The following is a 23,078-nucleotide window of genomic DNA, read 5'->3' on the forward strand; positions in this document are numbered from 1 at the left end:
ATGGATAGAAAACACTCTAAAGTTTCTAAAACTGTTTGAATGGTGTCTGTGAGTATAACAGAACTCATTTGGCAGGCAAAACCCTGAGACATTTTCTGACAGGAAGTGGATACCTGATGTGTTGTATTACCTTTAAACCTATCCCATTGAAAAACACAGGGGCTGAGGAATATTTTGGCACTTCCTATTGCTTCCACTAGATGTCACCAGCCTTTACAAAGTGTTTTGAGTCTTCTGGAGGGAGATCTGACCGAACAAGAGCCATGGAACGATGATGTCCCATTAGACACCTTGCGCGCGAGTTCATGTTGGGTACCCTCGTTCCAATACGTTATAAAAGAGTATGCATTCGTCCACCTTGAATATTATTCATGTTCTGGTTAAAAAGGCCCTAATGATTTATGCTATACAACGTTTGACATGTTTGAACGAACGTAAATATATTTTTTCCCCTCGTTCATGACGAGAAGTCCGGCTGGCTTAGATCATGTGCTAACAAGACGGAGATTTTTGGACATAAATGATGAGCTTTTTTGAACAAAACTACATTCGTTATGGACCTGTGATACCTGGAAGTGACATCTGATGAAGAGAATCAAAGGTATTGGATTATTTACATAGTATTTTCGATTTTAGATCTCCCCAACATGACGTCTAGTCTGTATCGCAACGCGTATTTTTCTGGGCGCAGTGCTCAGATTATTGCAAAGTGTGATTTCCCAGTAAGGTTATTTTTAAATCTGGCAAGTTGATTGCGTTCAAGAGATGTAAATCTATAATTCTTTAAATGACAATATAATATTTTACCAATGTTTTCTAATTTTAATTATTTAATTTGTGACGCTGACTTGACTGCCGGTTATTGGAGGGAAACGATTTCCTCAACATCAATGCCATAGTAAAACGCTGTTTTTGGATATAAATATGAACTTGATAGAACTAAAAATGCATGCATTGTCTAACATAATGTCCTAGGAGTGTCATCTGATGGAGATTGTAAAAGGTTAGTGCATCATTTTAGCTGGTTTTATGGTTTTGGTGACCCTGTCTTTGAATTGACAAAACATTACACACAACTCTTGTAAATGTACTGTCCTAACATACTCTAAATTTATGCTTTCGCCGTAAAACCTTTTTGAAATCGTAAAACGTGGTTAGATTAAGGAGATGTTTATCTTTCAAAGGGTGTAAAATAGTTGTATGTTTGAAAAATTTGAATTTTGACATTTATTTGGATTCAAATTTGCCGCTCTTGAAATGCACCTGCTGTTGATGGAGTGCACCACGGGTGGCACGCTAGCGTCCCACCTAGCCCATAGAGGTTAACAGACTTGCCTGGTTAAATAATAACACTGTCAAGACATATCTTATAACCATTCATATTGTTTTCTATTAGCTATGACATGACTTGTATAGACTGGTCTGTGGAGTCACTGGTACAGGTGACAACATGTTTTGCCATCAGTGACACAAGCAGCAGTTATCGGTAAGTCTCCGTGGTAATCAGCAACTGCTGCACTTTTCCACTCCCCACTCATCTCTACAAGGACATGCAGGTGGAAATAGAGGGATTTTCCACTCCCCTCTCATCTCTACAAGGACATGCAGGTGGAAATAGAGGGATTTGAAGAGGTAAACATGTCAACGAGTCAGAGAGTGGGAAACATCCAAACCAACAGTGTATTTTGTCTTGCGGGGGGGGGGGGCCTGGAGGGAAGGGGGGGCTGGAGGGGGGGGGAATGCCCTCAGGATGGCTTTTAGAAACCAGATGGCTGGTTGTGGTAAAACATATCACACTGCCGTGATAGTTTCTTTTTACACGATCCTTTCCAGCCCGGTTCCCGCTACTATGATGGATGTGTAAAAGGTCTGCACAGGTCAGCTTGTCTCGGCTCAGTAGTATGAATAGGACATATGGCCCACAGTAATAGTACCTCCAAGGACTTTGACCTGTCAGACTGTGTGCCACTCCTCCACACCAGAGCTAAACAATTAATAACCTTTTAGGGCTAGGGGGCAGTATTTTCACTTTTGGATGAAAAGCGTGCCCAGAGTAAACAGCCTAATACTCCAGCCCAGAGTCAAATATTTGCGAATGATTAGTAGATTTGGATAGAAAACACTCTAAAGTTTCCAAAACTCTTTGAATGATGTCTGTGAGTATAACAGAACTCATATGGCAGGCAACAACCTGAGAGAAATCCAACCAGGAAATGAAATTCTGGTTCCTGTAGTTTTCTCAAGTCCTTGCCTTTCTGACACACAGTGAGTTAGGACTCAAATAGCACTTCCTAAGGCTTCCACTAGATGTCAACAGTCTTAGAAAGTTGTTTGAGCCTTTTTGCGGTAAACCCAGACCGAAGGAGAACGCTGGTAAGCAGGTGACCAGAAAAACACTTCAGTTCACAGGGCGCGTTCACGTTAGAAGATACCTGCGTTCCAAAATGTTTTTCAATATATCGGTTGGAATATTATTGAATTTTGAACTTAAAATGGCCCTAAAGATTGATGCTATACAACGTTTGACATGTTTGAACAAACGTAAATAGTACTTTTTTTAAACTTTTCGTCGTGAAGGTCTCTCGTTAGTGCATAATTTTAGCTGGTTTTCTGCTTTTGGTGACGCTTGTCCTTGCATTGAAAATGGCTGTGTGTAATGTTTTGTCTATGTACTCTCCTAACATAATCTAACTTTATGTTTTCGCCGTAAAGCCTTTTTGAAATCGGACAACGTGGTTCGATTCAGGAGATGTTTATCTATAAAATGGTGTAAAATAGTTGTATGTTTGAGAAATTTGAATTATGACATTTTGTTGTTTTTCGAATTTGGTGCTCTGATTTTTCACTGACTGTTGAATAGTGTGAACCGTGGGTGGGTCGCTTGGGTCCCACGTGGCCCATAGAAGTTAAAGTGGTTTCATATCAAAAATCGCAATATTGACATGTGCAAGATCCATATCGCAAGAGATCCATATCGTAAAAGATCCATATCGCAAGAGATCCATATCGCAACAGATCCATATCACATTCAACATTTTGAAATGCATCTCAGACGCGTGTAATGTACATATTTATAGTCTGTCAGGTTGTGTGTACCTCAATGAGTTTGACCTGTCGGGCGTGGTCCTCCTGGGCATGTGCGTTCCTCTCCTCCAGCTCCTCCACCTTCCTCTCCAGCTGCCTGCATCTCTGCTGGGCCTCCTCCCACTCTCTACGACCCCGCTCCAGACCCTGCTCCAGGGGAAGCAGCTGACCGACCACACACACACACACACACACACACACACACACACACACACACACACACACACACACACACACACACACACACACACACACACACACACACACACACACACACAGGAGTTAAGAACTCCACGGCTAGCTTGAAAGGTCGCCAACGGAGCTATCAAATAAGACTCAATTTCTGTAGCTCAATCGGCTCATACATTTGCAAGCGGGCGGTCGAGTGTGTTGGCGAGGTAGAGGAGCCTGGTTCACGCCCAGACAGAGCCAAGTTCAGGTAGGGAATGCTATATGCTAAGCTAATGCACACATAACATATTAACCATGATATAACTGGTTGTGGATCTCAATAGCCTTCATCTCAATGTATTTACAGCTGCATTTTACATTACTGTCTCCTCTCCTGATAAACCTATCAACTCTAGATTCACTGCTTAGCTCCTTCTCTCTGAAGCATGAGAGAGAGAGATATAATGAGAGAGAAAGAGATATAGAGAGTGAAAGGGAGAGAGAGAGAGTGAGAGAGAGAGAAAGAGAGAAAGAGAGAGAGAGTGAGAAAGAGAGTGAGAGTGAGAGAGAGAGAGAGAGAGTGAGAGAGAGAGTGAGAGAGAGAGAAAGAGAGCGTGAGAGAGAGAGAGAGAGAGAGAGAGAGAGAGAGAGTGAGAGAGAGATAGACAGAGAGAGTGAGAGAGGGATAGAGAGAGAGAAAGAGAGAGAGAGAGAGAGAGAGAGAGAGAGAGAGAGAGAGAAAGAGAGAGAAAGAAAGAGAGGAGAGAAAGAAAGAAAGAAAGAAAGAAAGAAAGAAAGAAAGAAAGAAAGAAAGAAAGAAAGAGAGTATCATCAGACAGACTATGATCCCTCCATTGGTAACTCACCTCTTCCTGCAGTTTTCTAGTATTCTGTTGGGATTTCTCCAGGTCCAGTCCCTTTTCCTGCAGCTGTTGTTGGAGCTCAGTCAGCTCTGTGTAGCTCTTCTTTCTGACTTCATCAACCTGCAGCTGGAGCTTCTCAGTGGACGCCTCACACTCCTCCACCTTAGCACTTATCTGGAGGGGGAGAGAGAGGTGGGGGAGGGGGGAGAGAGGAGGGGGAGGGGGAGAGAGGGGGAGGGGGAGGGAGAGGGGGGAGGGAGGGAGAGGAGGGGGGGAGGGAGAGGAGGGGGAGAGAGAGGAGGGGGAGAGAGAGGAGGGGGAGAGAGAGGAGGGGGAGGGGGAGGGAGTGGAAGGAGTCAGACAGACTGAATGGTGTTCATTGAACATTCCCCTCCACATGATAGATGATGTTTTTCATGCAACGCCTATCATTTGCACTGATGAGAACTCTAGTGTAATTCATGAGTATCATAACTTCTAAACCCAGCAAGCAGCAGACAAGAAAATAAATATTCAAATGATACTGGTCTGCTTCATAGAAACACAATGTTCTTCTCAGTGGCATATGACCTACAGTTCACCTCACTCCCTTTCCCCTCCCCCCATCCCCTCCTCCTCTCACCTCCTGCAGTTTCTCCACAGTGCTGTTCTGCAGTCTCCTCTCCTCCAGATCACCTCCCTCTACCCATCCCTCCCTCTCTCTCTCCCCTCCTCTCACCTCCCTCCTCTACCCATCCCTCCCTCTCTCCCCTCCTCTCACCTCCCTCCTCTACCCATCCCTCCCCCTCTCTCACCTCCTGCAGTTTCTCAACAGTGCTGTTCTGCAGTCTCCTCTCCTCCTCCACATCACCTCCCTCCTCTACCCATCCCTCCCTCCCTCCCTCTCTCTCTCCCCCCTCCTCTTCCCTCCTCTCACCTCCTCTACCCATCCCTCCCTCTCCCTCTCCCCCTCTTCTCACCTCCTCTACCCATCCCTCCCTCTCCCTCTCTCTCCCCTCCTCTCCTCTCACCTCCCTCCTCTACCCATCCTTCCCCCTCTCTCACCTCCCTCTGCAGTTTCTCCACAGTGCTGTTCTGCAGTCTCCTCCCCTCCAGATCACCTCCCTCCTCTACTCATCCCTCCCTCCCTCTCTCTCCTCCTCCTCTCACCTCTCTCGTCTACCCATCCCTCCCTCTCCCTCTCTCTCTCCCCTCCTCTCCTCTCACCTCTCACCTCCCTCCTCTACCCATCCCTCCCCCTCTCTCACCTCCCTCTGCAGTTTCTCCACAGTGCTGTTCTGCAGTCTCCTCTCCTCCTCCAGATCGCTCTTCATCCTCCTCAGCTCTTCTGTTCTTCTCCTCTCCTCCTTCAGCCTCTCCTTCACCTCCCTGTGCTGGTGGTTCAGCTGGGTCAACTCGCTCTGTGAGAGGGAAGCACCACAGACAAAAAGGACTGTGTTAGTGTGTGGCGAAACTACGCAGAAGAATTACAACTCCTACAACTACACGTTGTCCAAGTTGGAAATATATGTTTTGAAGAATTGTTTACCTACATTACAACAAACCTATTTGAAGCATTTTTTTTTGTTGCTGACCTGTACATTCTCCAGCTTTATTAGTTGGTCTTTGTTTGCCTGGCTGATCTCCTCTTCCTTCTCCCTGACCTCCGCTAGCGTTCCCTCCAGCTGCTGCTTCTCTCGCTGTGGAAACACATTTATTATTCATTTATTACTGTAGGAGATACATTCCATCTAAAAACTCAGTTTATGATGCATTTTGAAGAATGTTCTACTTCACTGAGAGTCTATATTTCCCTCCAGGTCCTTCCTTCCTTCCTTCCTTCCTTCCTTCCTTCCTTCCTTCCTTCCTTCCTTCCTTCCTTCCTTCCTTCCTTCCTTCCTTCCTTCCTTCCTTACTTACCTTGAGTTGCTCTACGCATTTCACCAGCTGTCTCTGTAGAGTTTTGGACTCCTTGATGACGAGGTTGAGCTGGTCCACCTTGCTCTCCAGCTCCTCTACCTGGGTTAGTGTAGAGATGGGACACAATTATGTTAGCTTCAGGACAACCTGGTCTCAGAGCAAAACGTATTATATTTACTGAAGTCGGTGCCCCACCATTTAGTATGACATGTTACTTTACATTAAGCTACCAGTGTAATAGCGGTTGCACAATATAGAACGTTTAGTATCCTACGTCTTGATCGTTTAGTATGATATATTACGTTTGACTGCTTTAGTATTATATGCTACGTTAGGTTACACAGTAAAAAAAAAAATATATATATATATATATATATATATATATATATATTTAGTAACTGGTTCCACGGCCATTTTTTAGTTTACTCAACTTTTCAGTCAAAGTGTTACCTGAACTTAACATTTTTCGTTTACTCAACTTTTAGTGGGCCCAAGCTTGAGAAAAATCAAGGTTAGTGGGACACACAGTGCCATTAACATACAATGTTTTCAACTTACATATTTCACACACAACAACATTGTGGATGTTTGATGATGCAGTAATTATTATTCAACATGTCGTCATCTGGGATTTGAACTCACAACCATCTTGATTCACAGTATTCTGATCTTCCTCCAATGCCACCAAGTCTTTGTCAATTATCAAGTAATCTGACTATTCTGTCGTCATTGGTTTGATTTACTTATTGACTTATTTCAGGGTTTTCTGTTTTAATGTTACTCCTTAATCACTATAATAATTTTGTATTTATTTATTTATTTATTGGGAGTGTCCTTTGACAAGTCTGAGATTTACTTTGAAGTGTAAAGTGTAGGAATACAGGTGAAATCAGTCATTGACTCAGGCATGGTGGCGTAGCACTAAGATAGTAATACTGTGAACCAAGAGGTTGTGAATTCAAATCCCAGGTGAGGACATGTTGAATAATAATTACTATGAACATGGTCAATGTGAGTTGAAGACTTTGTATTAAAATCTCTATTTGAATGTGTGGGTGGCCCTAGCCTAAGTTCTCAAGTTTGGGCCAACTAAAAACTTTAAGTTCTGGAAACACTTTGAGTAAACTAAAAAAAGTCTGTGAAACTAGTTACTTAATAATAACAATTAGTTGAATTAAATATATATATATTTTTTTACAGTGTAGAGGTTAAGGTTAGGGTTAGGAGTTGTTAAAGGGTTAAGTTAGGTTATAGGGTTAAGGTTATGGTTGGTGTTTGCTAACATGCTAAGTTATAGGGTTAAGGTTATGGTTGGTGTTTGCTAACATGCTAGGTTATAGGGTTACGGTTATGGTTGGCGTTAGCTAACGTGCTAAGTTATAGGGTTAAGGTTATGGTTGGTGTTAACCCTGTAACTTAGCATTTTAGCTAAAACCAACCATAACCTTAACCCTATAACTTAGCATGTTAGCTAAGGTTATGGTTGGTGTTAGCTAACATGCTAAGTTATAGGGTCACGGTTATGGTTGGCGTTAGCTAACATGCTAAGTTATAGGGTTACGGTTATGGTTGGTGTTAGCTAACATGCTAAGTAGTAAGTCGTTTCAAAGTTGTCCGTGATGAGATTCAAACATGCAACCCTTTGGATTGCTAGACATTCGCGTTATACGCCAACACATCCATCCCGAACAACCACCGTCTTTAAGTTTTTGCCTTAAGTAACCTACTGTTATGCCAAAGGTAACATATCATCGTAATTTTAGTGTCCCGGATTTACGTAGGCCAATGTAATGTAACCTAACAAAGTAACATGTCATACTAAAAGGGAGTGGCATGGATTTTAGTCAAATATAATATGTTTTGTCTGAGACCAAGTTTATTTATTTATATTTAACCTTTATTTAACTAGGCAAGTCAGTTAAGAACACATTCTTATTTACAATGACGGCCTACCAGAAGGTTAAAAAGCCTCCTGCGGGGACAGGGGCCTGGGATTAACAATAAATAAATACAATATAAATATAGGACAAAAACACACATCACAACAAGAGAGAGAGACAACACCACATAAAGAGAGACCTAAGACAACAACACAGCATGACAACAACACGGTAGCAACACAACATGGTAGCAACACAACATGCACAAAACATGGTACAAATGTTATTGGGCACAGACAACAGCACAAAGGGCAAGAAGGTAGAGACAACAATACATCACACAAAGCAGCCACAACTGTCAGTAAGAGTGTCCATGATTGAGTCTTTGAATGAAGAGATTGAGATAAAACTGTCCAGTTTGAGTGTTTGTTGCAGCTCGTTCCAGTCGCTAGCTGCAGCGAACTGAAAAGAGGAGCGACCCAGGGATGTGTTCGCCTTGGGGACCTTTAACAGAATGTGACTGGCAGAACGGGTGTTGTATGTGGAGGATGAGGATGATATCTCAGATAGGGGGGAGTGAGGCCTAAGAGGGTTTTATAGATAAGCATCAACCAGTGGGTCTTGCGACGGGTATACAGAGATGACCAGTTTACAGAGGAGTATAGAGTGCAGTGATGTGTCCTATAAGGAACATTGGTGGCAAATCTGATGGCAGAATGGTAAAGAACATCTAGCCACTCGAGAGCACCCTTACCTGCCGATCTATAAATGATGTCTCTGTAATCTAGCATGGGTAGGATGGTCATCTGAATCAGGGTTAGTGACTTAGTAGGACTGCTGATCTAGGATCCGTTTTTCCATTTATATCCTAATGAATGAGATTAAATGGGACCTGATCCTACATCAGCACTCATACTCAGAGATATTTTATGAATACGGGCCCTGATATGTTACCTGGACACGTTGTACAGAGCATTATGGGTACTGTAGTATAGCATTATGGGTACTGTAGTATAGCATTATGGATATTGTAGTACAGCATTATGGATATTGTAGTACAGCATTATGGATACTGTAGTATAGCATTATGGATATTGTAGTACATCATTATGGGGACTGTAGTATAGCATTATGGATATTGTAGTACATCATTATGGGGACTGTAGTACAGCATTATGGGTACTGTAGTACAGCATTATGGATATTGTAGTACATCATTATGGGTACTGTAGTACATCATTATGGGTATTGTAGTACATCATTATGGGTATTGTAGTACATCATTATGGGTACTGTAGTACATCATTATGGGTATTGTATTACAGCATTATGGGTACTGTAGTATAGCATTATGGGTACTGTAGTACATAATTCCCTAGTACCTGTCCCCTAAGCTCCTCTATCTCTTGGATCTGCTCCTTCACCTGGCCCCGGGCCTCCCCTCTCTCCTCCTCCACCTCCCTCTTCTCCTGGCCCAGCACGGTGTTACTCTGACAGGGAGACAGAGGGACTTAGAACACACACAACAGATACAATATGTTTAGTGGAACATTAAGTTATGCTCTTAAGCTACTGGGATATTCAAATTCAACTCATCAATTACCTCTTTCACCTCCTCCACCTCCTCTCGTAGCTTCTGCACCTCCTTGTCGTACACCTCCTTCATAATGCCCAGCTCCTTGTCATGACTCTCCACCTCCTCCTTCAGCGCTCCCTTCAGGGCGGTCAGCTCCCTCTCCCTCCAGTGTAGCACCTCCTCCTGCTCCTCCTGCACCTGAATGAGCTCCTGGAAGTCCAACCGCAGCTGAGCCAGATCCTAAAAACAGACACATCCACTCAGTTAACTTCTAGAATCCAGTAGTTCAGACTCGAACTCTGTGCTTCAGAGCCATCCTAATATTCATTACCGTTTCCCTGTGACAATGGACAATAAAGTGACCTTCTTCCTCTCTTCTAGAGTAGAAAACACATCTAATATGTGGAAGAATATACGCAGTATACACTCTATATGGACTATACACTCTCTCCACTGGCTTCCTGTTGAAGCTCGCATCCGCTACAAGACCATGGTGCTTGCCTACGGAGCTGTGAGGGGAACGGCACCTCCGTACCTTCAGGCTCTGATCAGGCCCTACACCCAGACAAGGGCACTGCGTTCATCCACCTCTGGCCTGCTCGCCTCCCTACCTCTGAGGAAGCACAGTTCCCGCTCAGCCCAGTCAAAACTGTTCGCTGCTCTGGCACCCCAATGGTGGAACAAGCTCCCTCACGACGCCAGGACAGCGGAGTCAATCACCACCTTCCGGAGACACCTGAAACCCCACCTCTTTAAGGAATACCTGGGATAGGATAAAGTAATCCTTCTAACCCCCCCTTAAAAGATTTAGATGCACTATTGTAAAGTGGTTGTTCCACTGGATATTATAAGGTGAATCCACCAATTTGTTAGTCGCTCTGGATAAGAGCGTCTGCTAAATGACTTAAATGTAAATGTAAATGTAAAATCAAACTTTATTTGTCACATGAGACGAATACAAGTGTAGACTTTACCGTGAAATGCTTACTTACAAGCCCTTAACCAACAGTGCAGTTCAAGAACAAGAACATATTTACCAAGTAAACTAAAATAAAAAGTAATAATAAAAAGTAACACAACAACAATAACGAGGCTAAATACAGGAGGTACCGGTACAGAGTCAATGTGGAGGCTATATACAGGGGGTACCGGTACAGAGTCAATGTGGAGGCTATATACAGGGTGTTACGGTACAGAGTCAATGTGGAGGCTATATACAGGGTGTTACGGTACAGAGTCAATGTGGAGGCTATATACAGGGTGTTACGGTACAGAGTCAATGTGGAGGCTATATACAGGAGGTACTGGTACAGAGTCAATGTGGAGGCTATATACAGGGGGTACTGGTACAGAGTCAATGTGGAGGCTATATACAAGGGGTACCAGTACAGAGTCAATGTGGAGGCTATATACAGGGGGCACCGGTACAGAGTCAATGTGGAGGCTATATACAGGGTGTTACGGTACAGAGTTAATGTGGAGGCTATATACAGGAGGTACCGGTACAGAGTCAATGTGGAGGCTATATACAGGGGGTACCGGTACAGAGTCAATGTGGAGGCTATATACAGGGGGTACCGGTACAGAGTCAATGTGGAGGCTATATACAGGGGCCACCGGTACAGAATCAATGTGGAGGCTATATACAGGGGGTACCGGTACAGAGTCAATGTGGAGGCTATATACAGGGGTACCAGTACAGAGTCAATGTGGAGGCTATATACAGGGGCTACTGGTACAGAGTCAATGTGGAGGCTATATACAGGGGGTACCGGTACAGAGTCAATGTGGAGGCTATATACAAGGGGTACCAGTACAGAGTCAATGTGGAGGCTATATACAGGGGGTACCGGTACAGAGTCAATGTGGAGGCTATGTACAGGGGGTACCGGTACAGAGTCAATGTGGAGGCTATATACAGGGGGTACCGGTACAGAGTCAATGTGGAGGCTATATACAGGGGCCACCGGTACAGAGTCAATGTGGAGGCTATATACAGGGGGTACCGGTACAGAGTCAATGTGGAGGCTATATACAGGGGTACCAGTACAGAGTCAATGTGGAGGCTATATACAGGGGGTACCGGTACAGAGTCAATGTGGAGGCTATATACAGGGTGTTACGGTACAGAGTCAATGTGGAGGCTATATACAGGGGGTACCGGTACAGAGTCAATGTGGAGGCTAAATACAGGGGGTACCGGTACAGAGTCAATGTGGAGGCTATATACAGGGGGTACCGGTACAGAGTCAATGTGGAGGCTATATACAGGTGGTACCGGTACAGAGTCAATGTGGAGGCTATATACAGGTGGTACCGGTACAGAGTCAATGTGGAGGCTATATACAGGGGGTACCGGTACAGAGTCAATGTGGAGGCTATATACAGGGGGTACCGGTACAGAGTCAATGTGGAGGCTATATACAGGGTGTACCGGTACAGAGTCAATGTGGAGGCAATATACAGGGGGTACCGGTACAGAGTCAATGTGGAGGCTATATACAGGGGGTACCGGTACAGAGTCAATGTGGAGGCTATATACAGGGTGTACCGGTACAGAGTCAATGTGGAGGCTATATACAGGGGGTACCGGTACAGAGTCAATGTGGAGGCTAGATACAGGGGGTACCGGTACAGAGTCAATGTGGAGGCTATATACAGGGGGTACCGGTACAGAGTCAATGTGGAGGCTATATACAGGGTGTACCGGTACAGAGTCAATGTGGAGGCTATATACAGGGGCTACTGGTACAGAGTCAATGTGGAGGCTATATACAGGGGGTACCGGTACAGAGTCAATGTGGAGGCTATATACAAGGGGTACCAGTACAGAGTCAATGTGGAGGCTATATACAGGGGGTACCGGTACAGAGTCAATGTGGAGGCTATGTACAGGGGGTACCGGTACAGAGTCAATGTGGAGGCTATATACAGGGGGTACCGGTACAGAGTCAATGTGGAGGCTATATACAGGGGCCACCGGTACAGAGTCAATGTGGAGGCTATATACAGGGGGTACCGGTACAGAGTCAATGTGGAGGCTATATACAGGGGTACCAGTACAGAGTCAATGTGGAGGCTATATACAGGGGGTACCGGTACAGAGTCAATGTGGAGGCTATATACAGGGTGTTACGGTACAGAGTCAATGTGGAGGCTATATACAGGGGGTACCGGTACAGAGTCAATGTGGAGGCTAAATACAGGGGGTACCGGTACAGAGTCAATGTGGAGGCTATATACAGGGGGGTACCGGTACAGAGTCAATGTGGAGGCTATATACAGGTGGTACCGGTACAGAGTCAATGTGGAGGCTATATACAGGTGGTACCGGTACAGAGTCAATGTGGAGGCTATATACAGGGGGTACCGGTACAGAGTCAATGTGGAGGCTATATACAGGGGGTACCGGTACAGAGTCAATGTGGAGGCTATATACAGGGTGTACCGGTACAGAGTCAATGTGGAGGCAATATACAGGGGGTACCGGTACAGAGTCAATGTGGAGGCTATATACAGGGGGTACCGGTACAGAGTCAATGTGGAGGCTATATACAGGGTGTACCGGTACAGAGTCAATGTGGAGGCTATATACAGGGGGTACCGGTACAGAGTCAATGTGGAGGCTAGATACAGGGGGTACCGGTACAGAGTCAATGTGGAGGCTATATACAGGGGGTACCGGTACAGAGTCAATGTGGAGGCTATATACAGGGTGTACCGGTACAGAGTCAATGTGGAGGCTATATACAGGGGGTACCGGTACAGAGTCAATGTGGAGGCTATATACAGGGGGTACCGGTACAGAGTCAATGTGGAGGCTATATACAGGGTGTACCGGTACAGAGTCAATGTGGAGGCTATATACAGGGTGTACCGGTACAGAGTCAATGTGGAGGCTATATACAGGGTGTTACGGTACAGAGTCAATGTGGAGGCTATATACAGGGTGTTACGGTACAGAGTCAATGTGGAGGCTATATACAGGGGGGTACCGGTACAGAGTCAATGTGGAGGCTATATACAGGGTGTACCGGTACAGAGTCAATGTGGAGGCTATATACAGGGTATTACGGTACAGGGTCAATGTGGAGGCTATATACAGGGGGTACCGGTACAGAGTCAATGTGGAGGCTATATACAGGGGTACCGGTACAGAGTCAATGTGGAGGCTATATACAGGGGGTACCGGTACAGAGTCAATGTGGAGGCTATATACAGGGTGTTACGGTACAGAGTCAATGTGGAGGCTATATACAGGGGGTACCGGTACAGAGTCAATGTGGAGGCTAAATACAGGGGGTACCGGTACAGAGTCAATGTGGAGGCTATATACAGGGGGTACCGGTACAGAGTCAATGTGGAGGCTATATATAGGTGGTACCGGTACAGAGTCAATGTGGAGGCTATATACAGGGGGTACCGGTACAGAGTCAATGTGGAGGCTATATACAGGGGGTACCGGTACAGAGTCAATGTGGAGGCTATATACAGGGTGTACCGGTACAGAGTCAATGTGGAGGCAATATACAGGGGGTACCGGTACAGAGTCAATGTGGAGGCTATATACAGGGGGTACCGGTACAGAGTCAATGTGGAGGCTATATACAGGGTGTACCGGTACAGAGTCAATGTGGAGGCTATATACAGGGGGTACCGGTACAGAGTCAATGTGGAGGCTAGATACAGGGGGTACCGGTACAGAGTCAATGTGGAGGCTATATACAGGGGTACCGGTACAGAGTCAATGTGGAGGCTATATACAGGGTGACCGGTACAGAGTCAATGTGGAGGCTATATACAGGGGGTACCGGTACAGAGTCAATGTGGAGGCTATATACAGGGGGTACCGGTACAGAGTCAATGTGGAGGCTATATACAGGGTGTACCGGTACAGAGTCAATGTGGAGGCTATATACAGGGTGTACCGGTACAGAGTCAATGTGGAGGCTATATACAGGGTGTTACGGTACAGAGTCAATGTGGAGGCTATATACAGGGTGTTACGGTACAGAGTCAATGTGGAGGCTATATACAGGGGGGGTACCGGTACAGAGTCAATGTGGAGGCTATATACAGGGGGTACCGGTACAGAGTCAATGTGGAGGCTATATACAGGGGGTACCGGTACAGAGTCAATGTGGAGGCTATATACAGGGGGTACCGGTACAGAGTCAATGTGGAGGCTATATACAGGGGGTACTGGTACAGAGTCAATGTGGAGGCTATATACAGGGGGTACCGGTACAGAGTCAATGTGGAGGCTATATACAGGGGGTACCGATACAGAGTCAATGTGGAGGCTATATACAGGGGGTACCGGTACAGAGTCAATGTGGAGGCTATATACAGGGGGTACCGGTACAGAGTCAATGTGGAGGCTATATACAGGGGGTACCGGTACAGAGTCAATGTGGAGGCTATATACAGGGGGTACCGGTACAGAGTCAATGTGGAGGCTATATACAGGGGGTACCGGTACAGAGTCAATGTGGAGGCTATATACAGGGTGTTACGGTACAGAGTCAATGTGGAGGCTATATACAGGGGGTACCGGTACAGAGTCAATGTGGAGGCTATATACAGGGGGTACCGGTACAGAGTCAATGTGGAGGCTATATACAGGGGGTACCGGTACAGAGTCAATGTGGAGGCTATATACAGGGGGTACCGGTACAGAGTCAATGTGGAGGCTATATACAGGGGGTACCGGTACAGAGTCAATGTGGAGGCTATATACAGGAGGTACCGGTACAGAGTCAATGTGGAGGCTAAATACAGGGGCCACCGGTACAGAGTCAATGTGGAGGCTATATACAGGGGGTACCGGTACAGAGTCAATGTGGAGACTATATACAGGGGGTACCGGTACAGAGTCAATGTGGAGGCTATATACAGGGGGTACCGATACAGAGTCAATGTGGAGGTTATATACAGGAGGTACCGGTACAGAGTCAATGTGGAGGCTCTATACAGGAGGTACCGGTACAGAGTCAATGTGGAGGCTATATACAGGGTGTTACGGTACAGAGTCAATGTGGAGGCTATATACAGGGGGTACTGGTACAGAGTCAATGTGGAGGCTATATACAGGAGGTACCGGTACAGAGTCAATGTGGAGGCTATATACAGGGGGTGCACGGTACAGAGTCAATGTGGAGGCTATATACAGGGGGTACCGGTACAGAGTCAATGTGGAGGCTATATACAGGGGGGTACCGGTACAGAGTCAATGTGGAGGCTATATACAGGGGGGTACCGGTACAGAGTCAATGTGGAGACTATATACAGGGGGTACCGGTACAGAGTCAATGTGGAGGTTATATACAGGGGGTACCGGTACAGAGTCAATGTGGAGGCTATATACAGGGGGTACCGGTACAGAGTCAATGTGGAGGCTATATACAGGGGGTACCGGTACAGAGTCAATGTAGAGGCTATATACAGGAGGTACCGGTACAGAGTCAATGTGGAGGCTATATACAGGGGGTACCGGTACAGAGTTAATGTGGAGGCTATATACAGGGTGTTACGGTACAGAGACAATGTGGAGACTATATACAGGGGGTACCGGTACAGAGTCAATGTGGAGACTATATACAGGGGGTACCGGTAAATAGTCAATGTGGAGGCTATATACAGGGGGTACCGCTACAGTCAATGTGCAGGGGTACAGGTTAGTTGAGGTAATCTGTACATGTAGGTAGGGGTGAAGTGACTATGCATAGATAATAAACAGCGAGTAGCAGCAGTGTACAAAATGGGAGGAATCATGGGAATATTCTGAATTCAAAATATTGTGGAAGAATGAGAATGAACCAAGTTCTCTCACAATCTGTTCCTTACCTTCAGAAGGAGCTCTTTCTCTGTGCTTTCTGCCCGTGTTGTGTTCTTAGCCTGGTCCAGCTCATCATGCATCTCTGACAGCTGCAGCTGAAGGTCCTTCATCTCTGTACGGCCATGATCTCTCTCTGCCTTCACCTGGACTAGCCTGAGGAACATACACCTTTTATCTTGAGAAAAAAAGGTCACTAGGCTGAATCATGTACTCAAATATACAGACCACCTCACATTCTGACCTGCACTAGTAACATAAGCCAGAGAAACCAGAGAGAATCAGACCAGAGAAATCAGAAATTGTTCTTCAAGTGGTAATTTTCACAATTCACAACGACAGGTTCAGAGATCCTCTCGAATCTCCACAGAAGGTCTTTCCGGGGCCTTACTCGTCTATGACAAGTTCAAGCTCCGCCTCCATCCCAGCCAGCCTATCCCGTAGCGTGGAGAGTTCCTCCTGTCTCCTGTTCAGTTCCTCCTGAACAGTCTTCATGTCCGTCTGGGCCCTCTCACATGCCTCCGCTAGAGTTCTACCATTCTACAGGACACACAGAGTCCCCAGTGTTATCGTTTAGCCGTGAAGGATTTACACAGTATGATGTCAATTACAAGTTCTATGTCCCGGGTCCCTGTGTGCCCCAGTTGGTAGAGCATGGTGTTTGCAACGCCAGGGTTGTGGGTTCGATTCCCACAGGGGGGACCAGTACGGGGGGGGGGAATGTATGAAATGTATGTATTCACTACTGTAAGTCGCTCTGGATAAGAGCGTCTGCTAAATGACTAAAATGGAAATGTGAAAATGTTATGTTGGTTATGTTCATTAGCTACCAAAATGGAAGAAAACAGATTGAAACAGAAACACTCACTCATAAGAATCAACTCATTTTGGTTATATTATATATTATATTATATATTATTATATTATATACCCCGTTGTCCGTCCTAATGACAACCACCACAGTGGAACTACTTTACCTTGGTCTTATGCTCCAACTGTGTCTTCAGCTTTGACACCTCTCTCTCCAGTTCTGCTCCTTTCTGCTGTAGCTCCTTGGCCTCTGCAGCATAATCCTGCAGGGTTAGGACACACACACACACACACACACACACACACACACACACACACACACACACACACACACACGCACACACGCCCAATAACATTCACTCATTAGAAACCCTTCAGTTTTACATGGGCTACTTTAACAACGTGTGTTTCGGGGTGGATAGAGCCGGCCAAGTCATCTCCAACGAGCCTCACCGTGATCTCCTCCTCCACGTTCTCTAAAGTCTTCCACTTCAGTTGGTTGATTCTGTCAAACACCAGGTTCACCTTCTTCTGAGTGGTGGAGGATAAATCAGTGGTCCTGAGGGAATAACGACAACCAATCACACTGAGTTCACAAGCATACCGCAGTCATATAGATACCGTACAACATACCAGTCATATAGATACCGTACAGAACAACATACCAGTCATATAGATACCATACAACATACCAGTCATATAGATACCGTACAACATACCAGTCCTATAGATACCGTACAGAACAACATACCAGTCATATAGATACTGTACAGAACAATATACCAGTCATATAGATACCGTACAGAACAACATACCAGTCATATAGATACCATACAACATACCAGTCATATAGATACCGTACAACATACCAGTCCTATAGATACCGTACAGAACAACATACCAGTCATATAGATACTGTACAGAACAATATACCAGTCATATAGATACTGTACAGAACAACATACCAGTCATATAGATACCGTACAGAACAACATACCAGTCATATAGATACCGTACAGAACAACATACCAGTCATATAGATAACGTACAGAACAACATACCAGTCATATAGATACCATACAACATACCAGTCATATAGATACCGTACAGAACAACATACCAGTCATATAGATACCGTACAGAACAACATACCAGTCATATAGATACCATACAGAACAACATACCAGTCATATAGATCCCATACAACATACCAGTCATATAGATACCATACAGAACAACATACCAGTCATATAGATACCGTACAGAACAACATACCAGTCATATAGATACCGTACAGAACAACATACCAGTCATATAGATACCATACAACATACCAGTCATATAGATACCATACAACATACCAGTCATATAGATACTGTACAGAACAACATACCAGTCATATAGATACCATACAACATACCAGTCATATAGATACCATACAACATACCAGTCATATAGATACCGTACAACATACCAGTCATATAGATACTGTACAGAACAACATACCAGTCATATAGATACCATACAACATACCAGTCATATAGATACTGTACAGAACAACATACCAGTCATATAGATACCATACAACATACCAGTCATATAGATACCATACAACATACCAGTCATATAGATACCGTACAGAACAACATACCAGTCATATAGATACTGTACAGAACAACATACCAGTCATATAGATACCATACAGAACAACATACCAGTCATATAGATACCATACAACATACCAGTCATATAGATACCGTACAACATACCAGTCATATAGATACTGTACAGAACAACATACCAGTCATATAGATACCACACAACATACCAGTCATATAGATACCGTACAACATACCAGTCATATAGATACTGTACAGAACAACATACCAGTCATATAGATACCATACAACATACCAGTCATATAGATACCATACAACATACCAGTCATATAGATACTGTACAGAACAACATACCAGTCATATAGATACTGTACAGAACAACATACCAGTCATATAGATACCATACAACATACCAGTCATATAGATACTGTACAGAACAACATACCAGTCATATAGATACCATACAACATACCAGTCATATAGATACCGTACAGAACAACATACCAGTCATATAGATACCGTACAACATACCAGTCATATAGATACTGTACAGAACAACATACCAGTCATATAGATACCACACAACATACCAGTCATATAGATACCGTACAACATACCAGTCATATAGATACTGTACAGAACAACATACCAGTCATATAGATACCGTACAACATACCAGTCATATAGATACCATACAACATACCAGTCATATAGATACCATACAACATACCAGTCATATAGATACCATACAACATACCAGTCATATAGATACCGTACAGAACAACATACCAGTCATATAGATACCATACAACATACCAGTCATATAGATACCGTACAACATACCAGTCCTATAGATACCGTACAGAACAACATACCAGTCATATAGATACTGTACAGAACAATATACCAGTCATATAGATACCGTACAGAACAACATACCAGTCATATAGATACCATACAACATACCAGTCATATAGATACCGTACAACATACCAGTCCTATAGATACCGTACAGAACAACATACCAGTCATATAGATACTGTACAGAACAATATACCAGTCATATAGATACTGTACAGAACAACATACCAGTCATATAGATACCGTACAGAACAACATACCAGTCATATAGATACCGTACAGAACAACATACCAGTCATATAGATAACGTACAGAACAACATACCAGTCATATAGATACCATACAACATACCAGTCATATAGATACCGTACAGAACAACATACCAGTCATATAGATACCGTACAGAACAACATACCAGTCATATAGATCCCATACAACATACCAGTCATATAGATACCATACAGAACAACATACCAGTCATATAGATACCGTACAGAACAACATACCAGTCATATAGATACCGTACAGAACAACATACCAGTCATATAGATACCATACAACATACCAGTCATATAGATACCATACAACATACCAGTCATATAGATACTGTACAGAACAACATACCAGTCATATAGATACCATACAACATACCAGTCATATAGATACCATACAACATACCAGTCATATAGATACCGTACAACATACCAGTCATATAGATACTGTACAGAACAACATACCAGTCATATAGATACCATACAACATACCAGTCATATAGATACTGTACAGAACAACATACCAGTCATATAGATACCATACAACATACCAGTCATATAGATACCATACAACATACCAGTCATATAGATACCGTACAGAACAACATACCAGTCATATAGATACTGTACAGAACAACATACCAGTCATATAGATACCATACAGAACAACATACCAGTCATATAGATACCATACAACATACCAGTCATATAGATACCGTACAACATACCAGTCATATAGATACTGTACAGAACAACATACCAGTCATATAGATACCACACAACATACCAGTCATATAGATACCGTACAACATACCAGTCATATAGATACTGTACAGAACAACATACCAGTCATATAGATACCATACAACATACCAGTCATATAGATACCATACAACATACCAGTCATATAGATACTGTACAGAACAACATACCAGTCATATAGATACTGTACAGAACAACATACCAGTCATATAGATACCATACAACATACCAGTCATATAGATACTGTACAGAACAACATACCAGTCATATAGATACCATACAACATACCAGTCATATAGATACCGTACAGAACAACATACCAGTCATATAGATACCGTACAACATACCAGTCATATAGATACTGTACAGAACAACATACCAGTCATATAGATACCACACAACATACCAGTCATATAGATACCGTACAACATACCAGTCATATAGATACTGTACAGAACAACATACCAGTCATATAGATACCGTACAACATACCAGTCATATAGATACCATACAACATACCAGTCATATAGATACCATACAACATACCAGTCATATAGATACCATACAACATACCAGTCATATAGATACTGTACAGAACAACATACCAGTCATATAGATACTGTACAGAACAACATACCAGTCATATAGATACCGTACAGAACAACATACCAGTCATATAGATACCATACAACATACCAGTCATATAGATACCGTACAGAACAACATACCAGTCATATAGATACCATACAGAACAACATACCAGTCATATAGATACCGTACAACATACCAGTCATATAGATACCATACAACATACCAGTCATATAGATACTGTACAGAACAACATACCAGTCATATAGATACCATACAGAACAACATACCAGTCATATAGATACCGTACAACATACCAGTCATATAGATACCATACAACATACCAGTCATATAGATACTGTACAGAACAACATACCAGTCATATAGATACTGTACAGAACAACATACCAGTCATATAGATACTGTACAGAACAACATACCAGTCATATAGATACTGTACAGAACAACATACCAGTCCTATAGATACTGTACAGAACAACATACCAGTCATATAGATACCGTACAGAACAACATACCAGTCATATAGATACCATACAACATACCAGTCATATAGATACCGTACAGAACAACATACCAGTGATATAGATACCGTACAGAACAACATACCAGTGATATAGATACCGTACAGAACAATATACCAGTCATATAGATACCATACAACATACCAGTCATATAGATACCATACAACATACCAGTCCTATAGATACCGTACAGAACAACATACCAGTCATATAGATACCATACAACATACCAGTCATATAGATACCGTACAACATACCAGTCCTATAGATACCGTACAGAACAACATACCAGTCATATAGATACCATACAACATACCAGTCATATAGATACCATACAACATACCAGTCATATAGATACCGTACAGAACAACATACCAGTCATATAGATACCGTACAGAACAATATACCAGTCATATAGATACCATACAGAACAACATACCAGTCATATAGATACCGTACAGAACAACATACCAGTCATATAGATACCATACAGAACAACATACCAGTCATATAGATACCATACAACATACCAGTCATATAGATACCGTACAGAACAACATACCAGTCATATAGATACCGTACAGAACAACATACCAGTCATATAGATACCATACAACATACCAGTCATATAGATACCGTACAGAACAACATACCAGTCATATAGATACCGTACAGAACAACATACCAGTCATATAGATACCATACAACATACCAGTCATATAGATACCGTACAGAACAACATACCAGTCATATAGATACCATACAACATACCAGTCATATAGATACTGTACAGAACAACATACCAGTCATATAGATACCATACAACATACCAGTCATATAGATACCATACAACATACCAGTCCTATAGATACTGTACAGAACAACATACCAGTCATATAGATACCATACAACATACCAGTCATATAGATACCATACAACATACCAGTCATATAACTACCATACAACATACCAGTCATATAGATACTGTACAGAACAACATACCAGTCATATAGATACCATACAGAACAACATACCAGTCATATAGATACCATACAACATACCAGTCATATAGATACCATACAGAACAACATACCAGTCATATAGATACCGTACAGAACAACATACCAGTCATATAGATACCATACAGAACAACATACCAGTCATATAGATACCGTACAACATACCAGTCATATAGATACCATACAACATACCAGTCATATAGATACCATACAACATACCAGTCATATAGATACCGTACAGAACAACATACCAGTCATATAGATACCGTACAGAACAACATACCAGTCATATAGATA

The 23,078-nt window shown here is 43.2% G+C and overlaps 1 protein-coding gene across 3 annotated transcripts in view; it reads right to left on the minus strand.

Annotated features, from left to right (window-relative positions):
• Window positions 1-23,078, minus strand: part of LOC106561766 (cingulin-like protein 1) — a 42,709-nt gene that overhangs the window by 11,560 nt on the left and 8,071 nt on the right. For 2 of the 3 annotated variants that reach the window (XM_045688629.1, XM_045688630.1), the window contains exons 4-14: window positions 17,572-17,677; window positions 17,286-17,381; window positions 16,700-16,848; window positions 16,320-16,464; window positions 9,501-9,713; window positions 9,280-9,387; window positions 6,018-6,116; window positions 5,693-5,797; window positions 5,366-5,518; window positions 4,122-4,292; window positions 3,097-3,249 (exon numbers count right to left, since the gene is read on the minus strand). In XM_045688629.1, coding sequence (XP_045544585.1) covers window positions 3,097-3,249; window positions 4,122-4,292; window positions 5,366-5,518; window positions 5,693-5,797; window positions 6,018-6,116; window positions 9,280-9,387; window positions 9,501-9,713; window positions 16,320-16,464; window positions 16,700-16,848; window positions 17,286-17,381; window positions 17,572-17,677 — 1,498 coding nt within the window. The remainder of the gene's footprint in view (window positions 1-3,096; window positions 3,250-4,121; window positions 4,293-5,365; window positions 5,519-5,692; window positions 5,798-6,017; window positions 6,117-9,279; window positions 9,388-9,500; window positions 9,714-16,319; window positions 16,465-16,699; window positions 16,849-17,285; window positions 17,382-17,571; window positions 17,678-23,078) is intronic. The other variant, XM_045688631.1, reaches the window with a different exon arrangement.

Source organism: Salmo salar, chromosome ssa10 (genome assembly GCF_905237065.1).
Source record: "Salmo salar chromosome ssa10, Ssal_v3.1, whole genome shotgun sequence".
Taxonomy (NCBI): domain Eukaryota; kingdom Metazoa; phylum Chordata; class Actinopteri; order Salmoniformes; family Salmonidae; genus Salmo; species Salmo salar.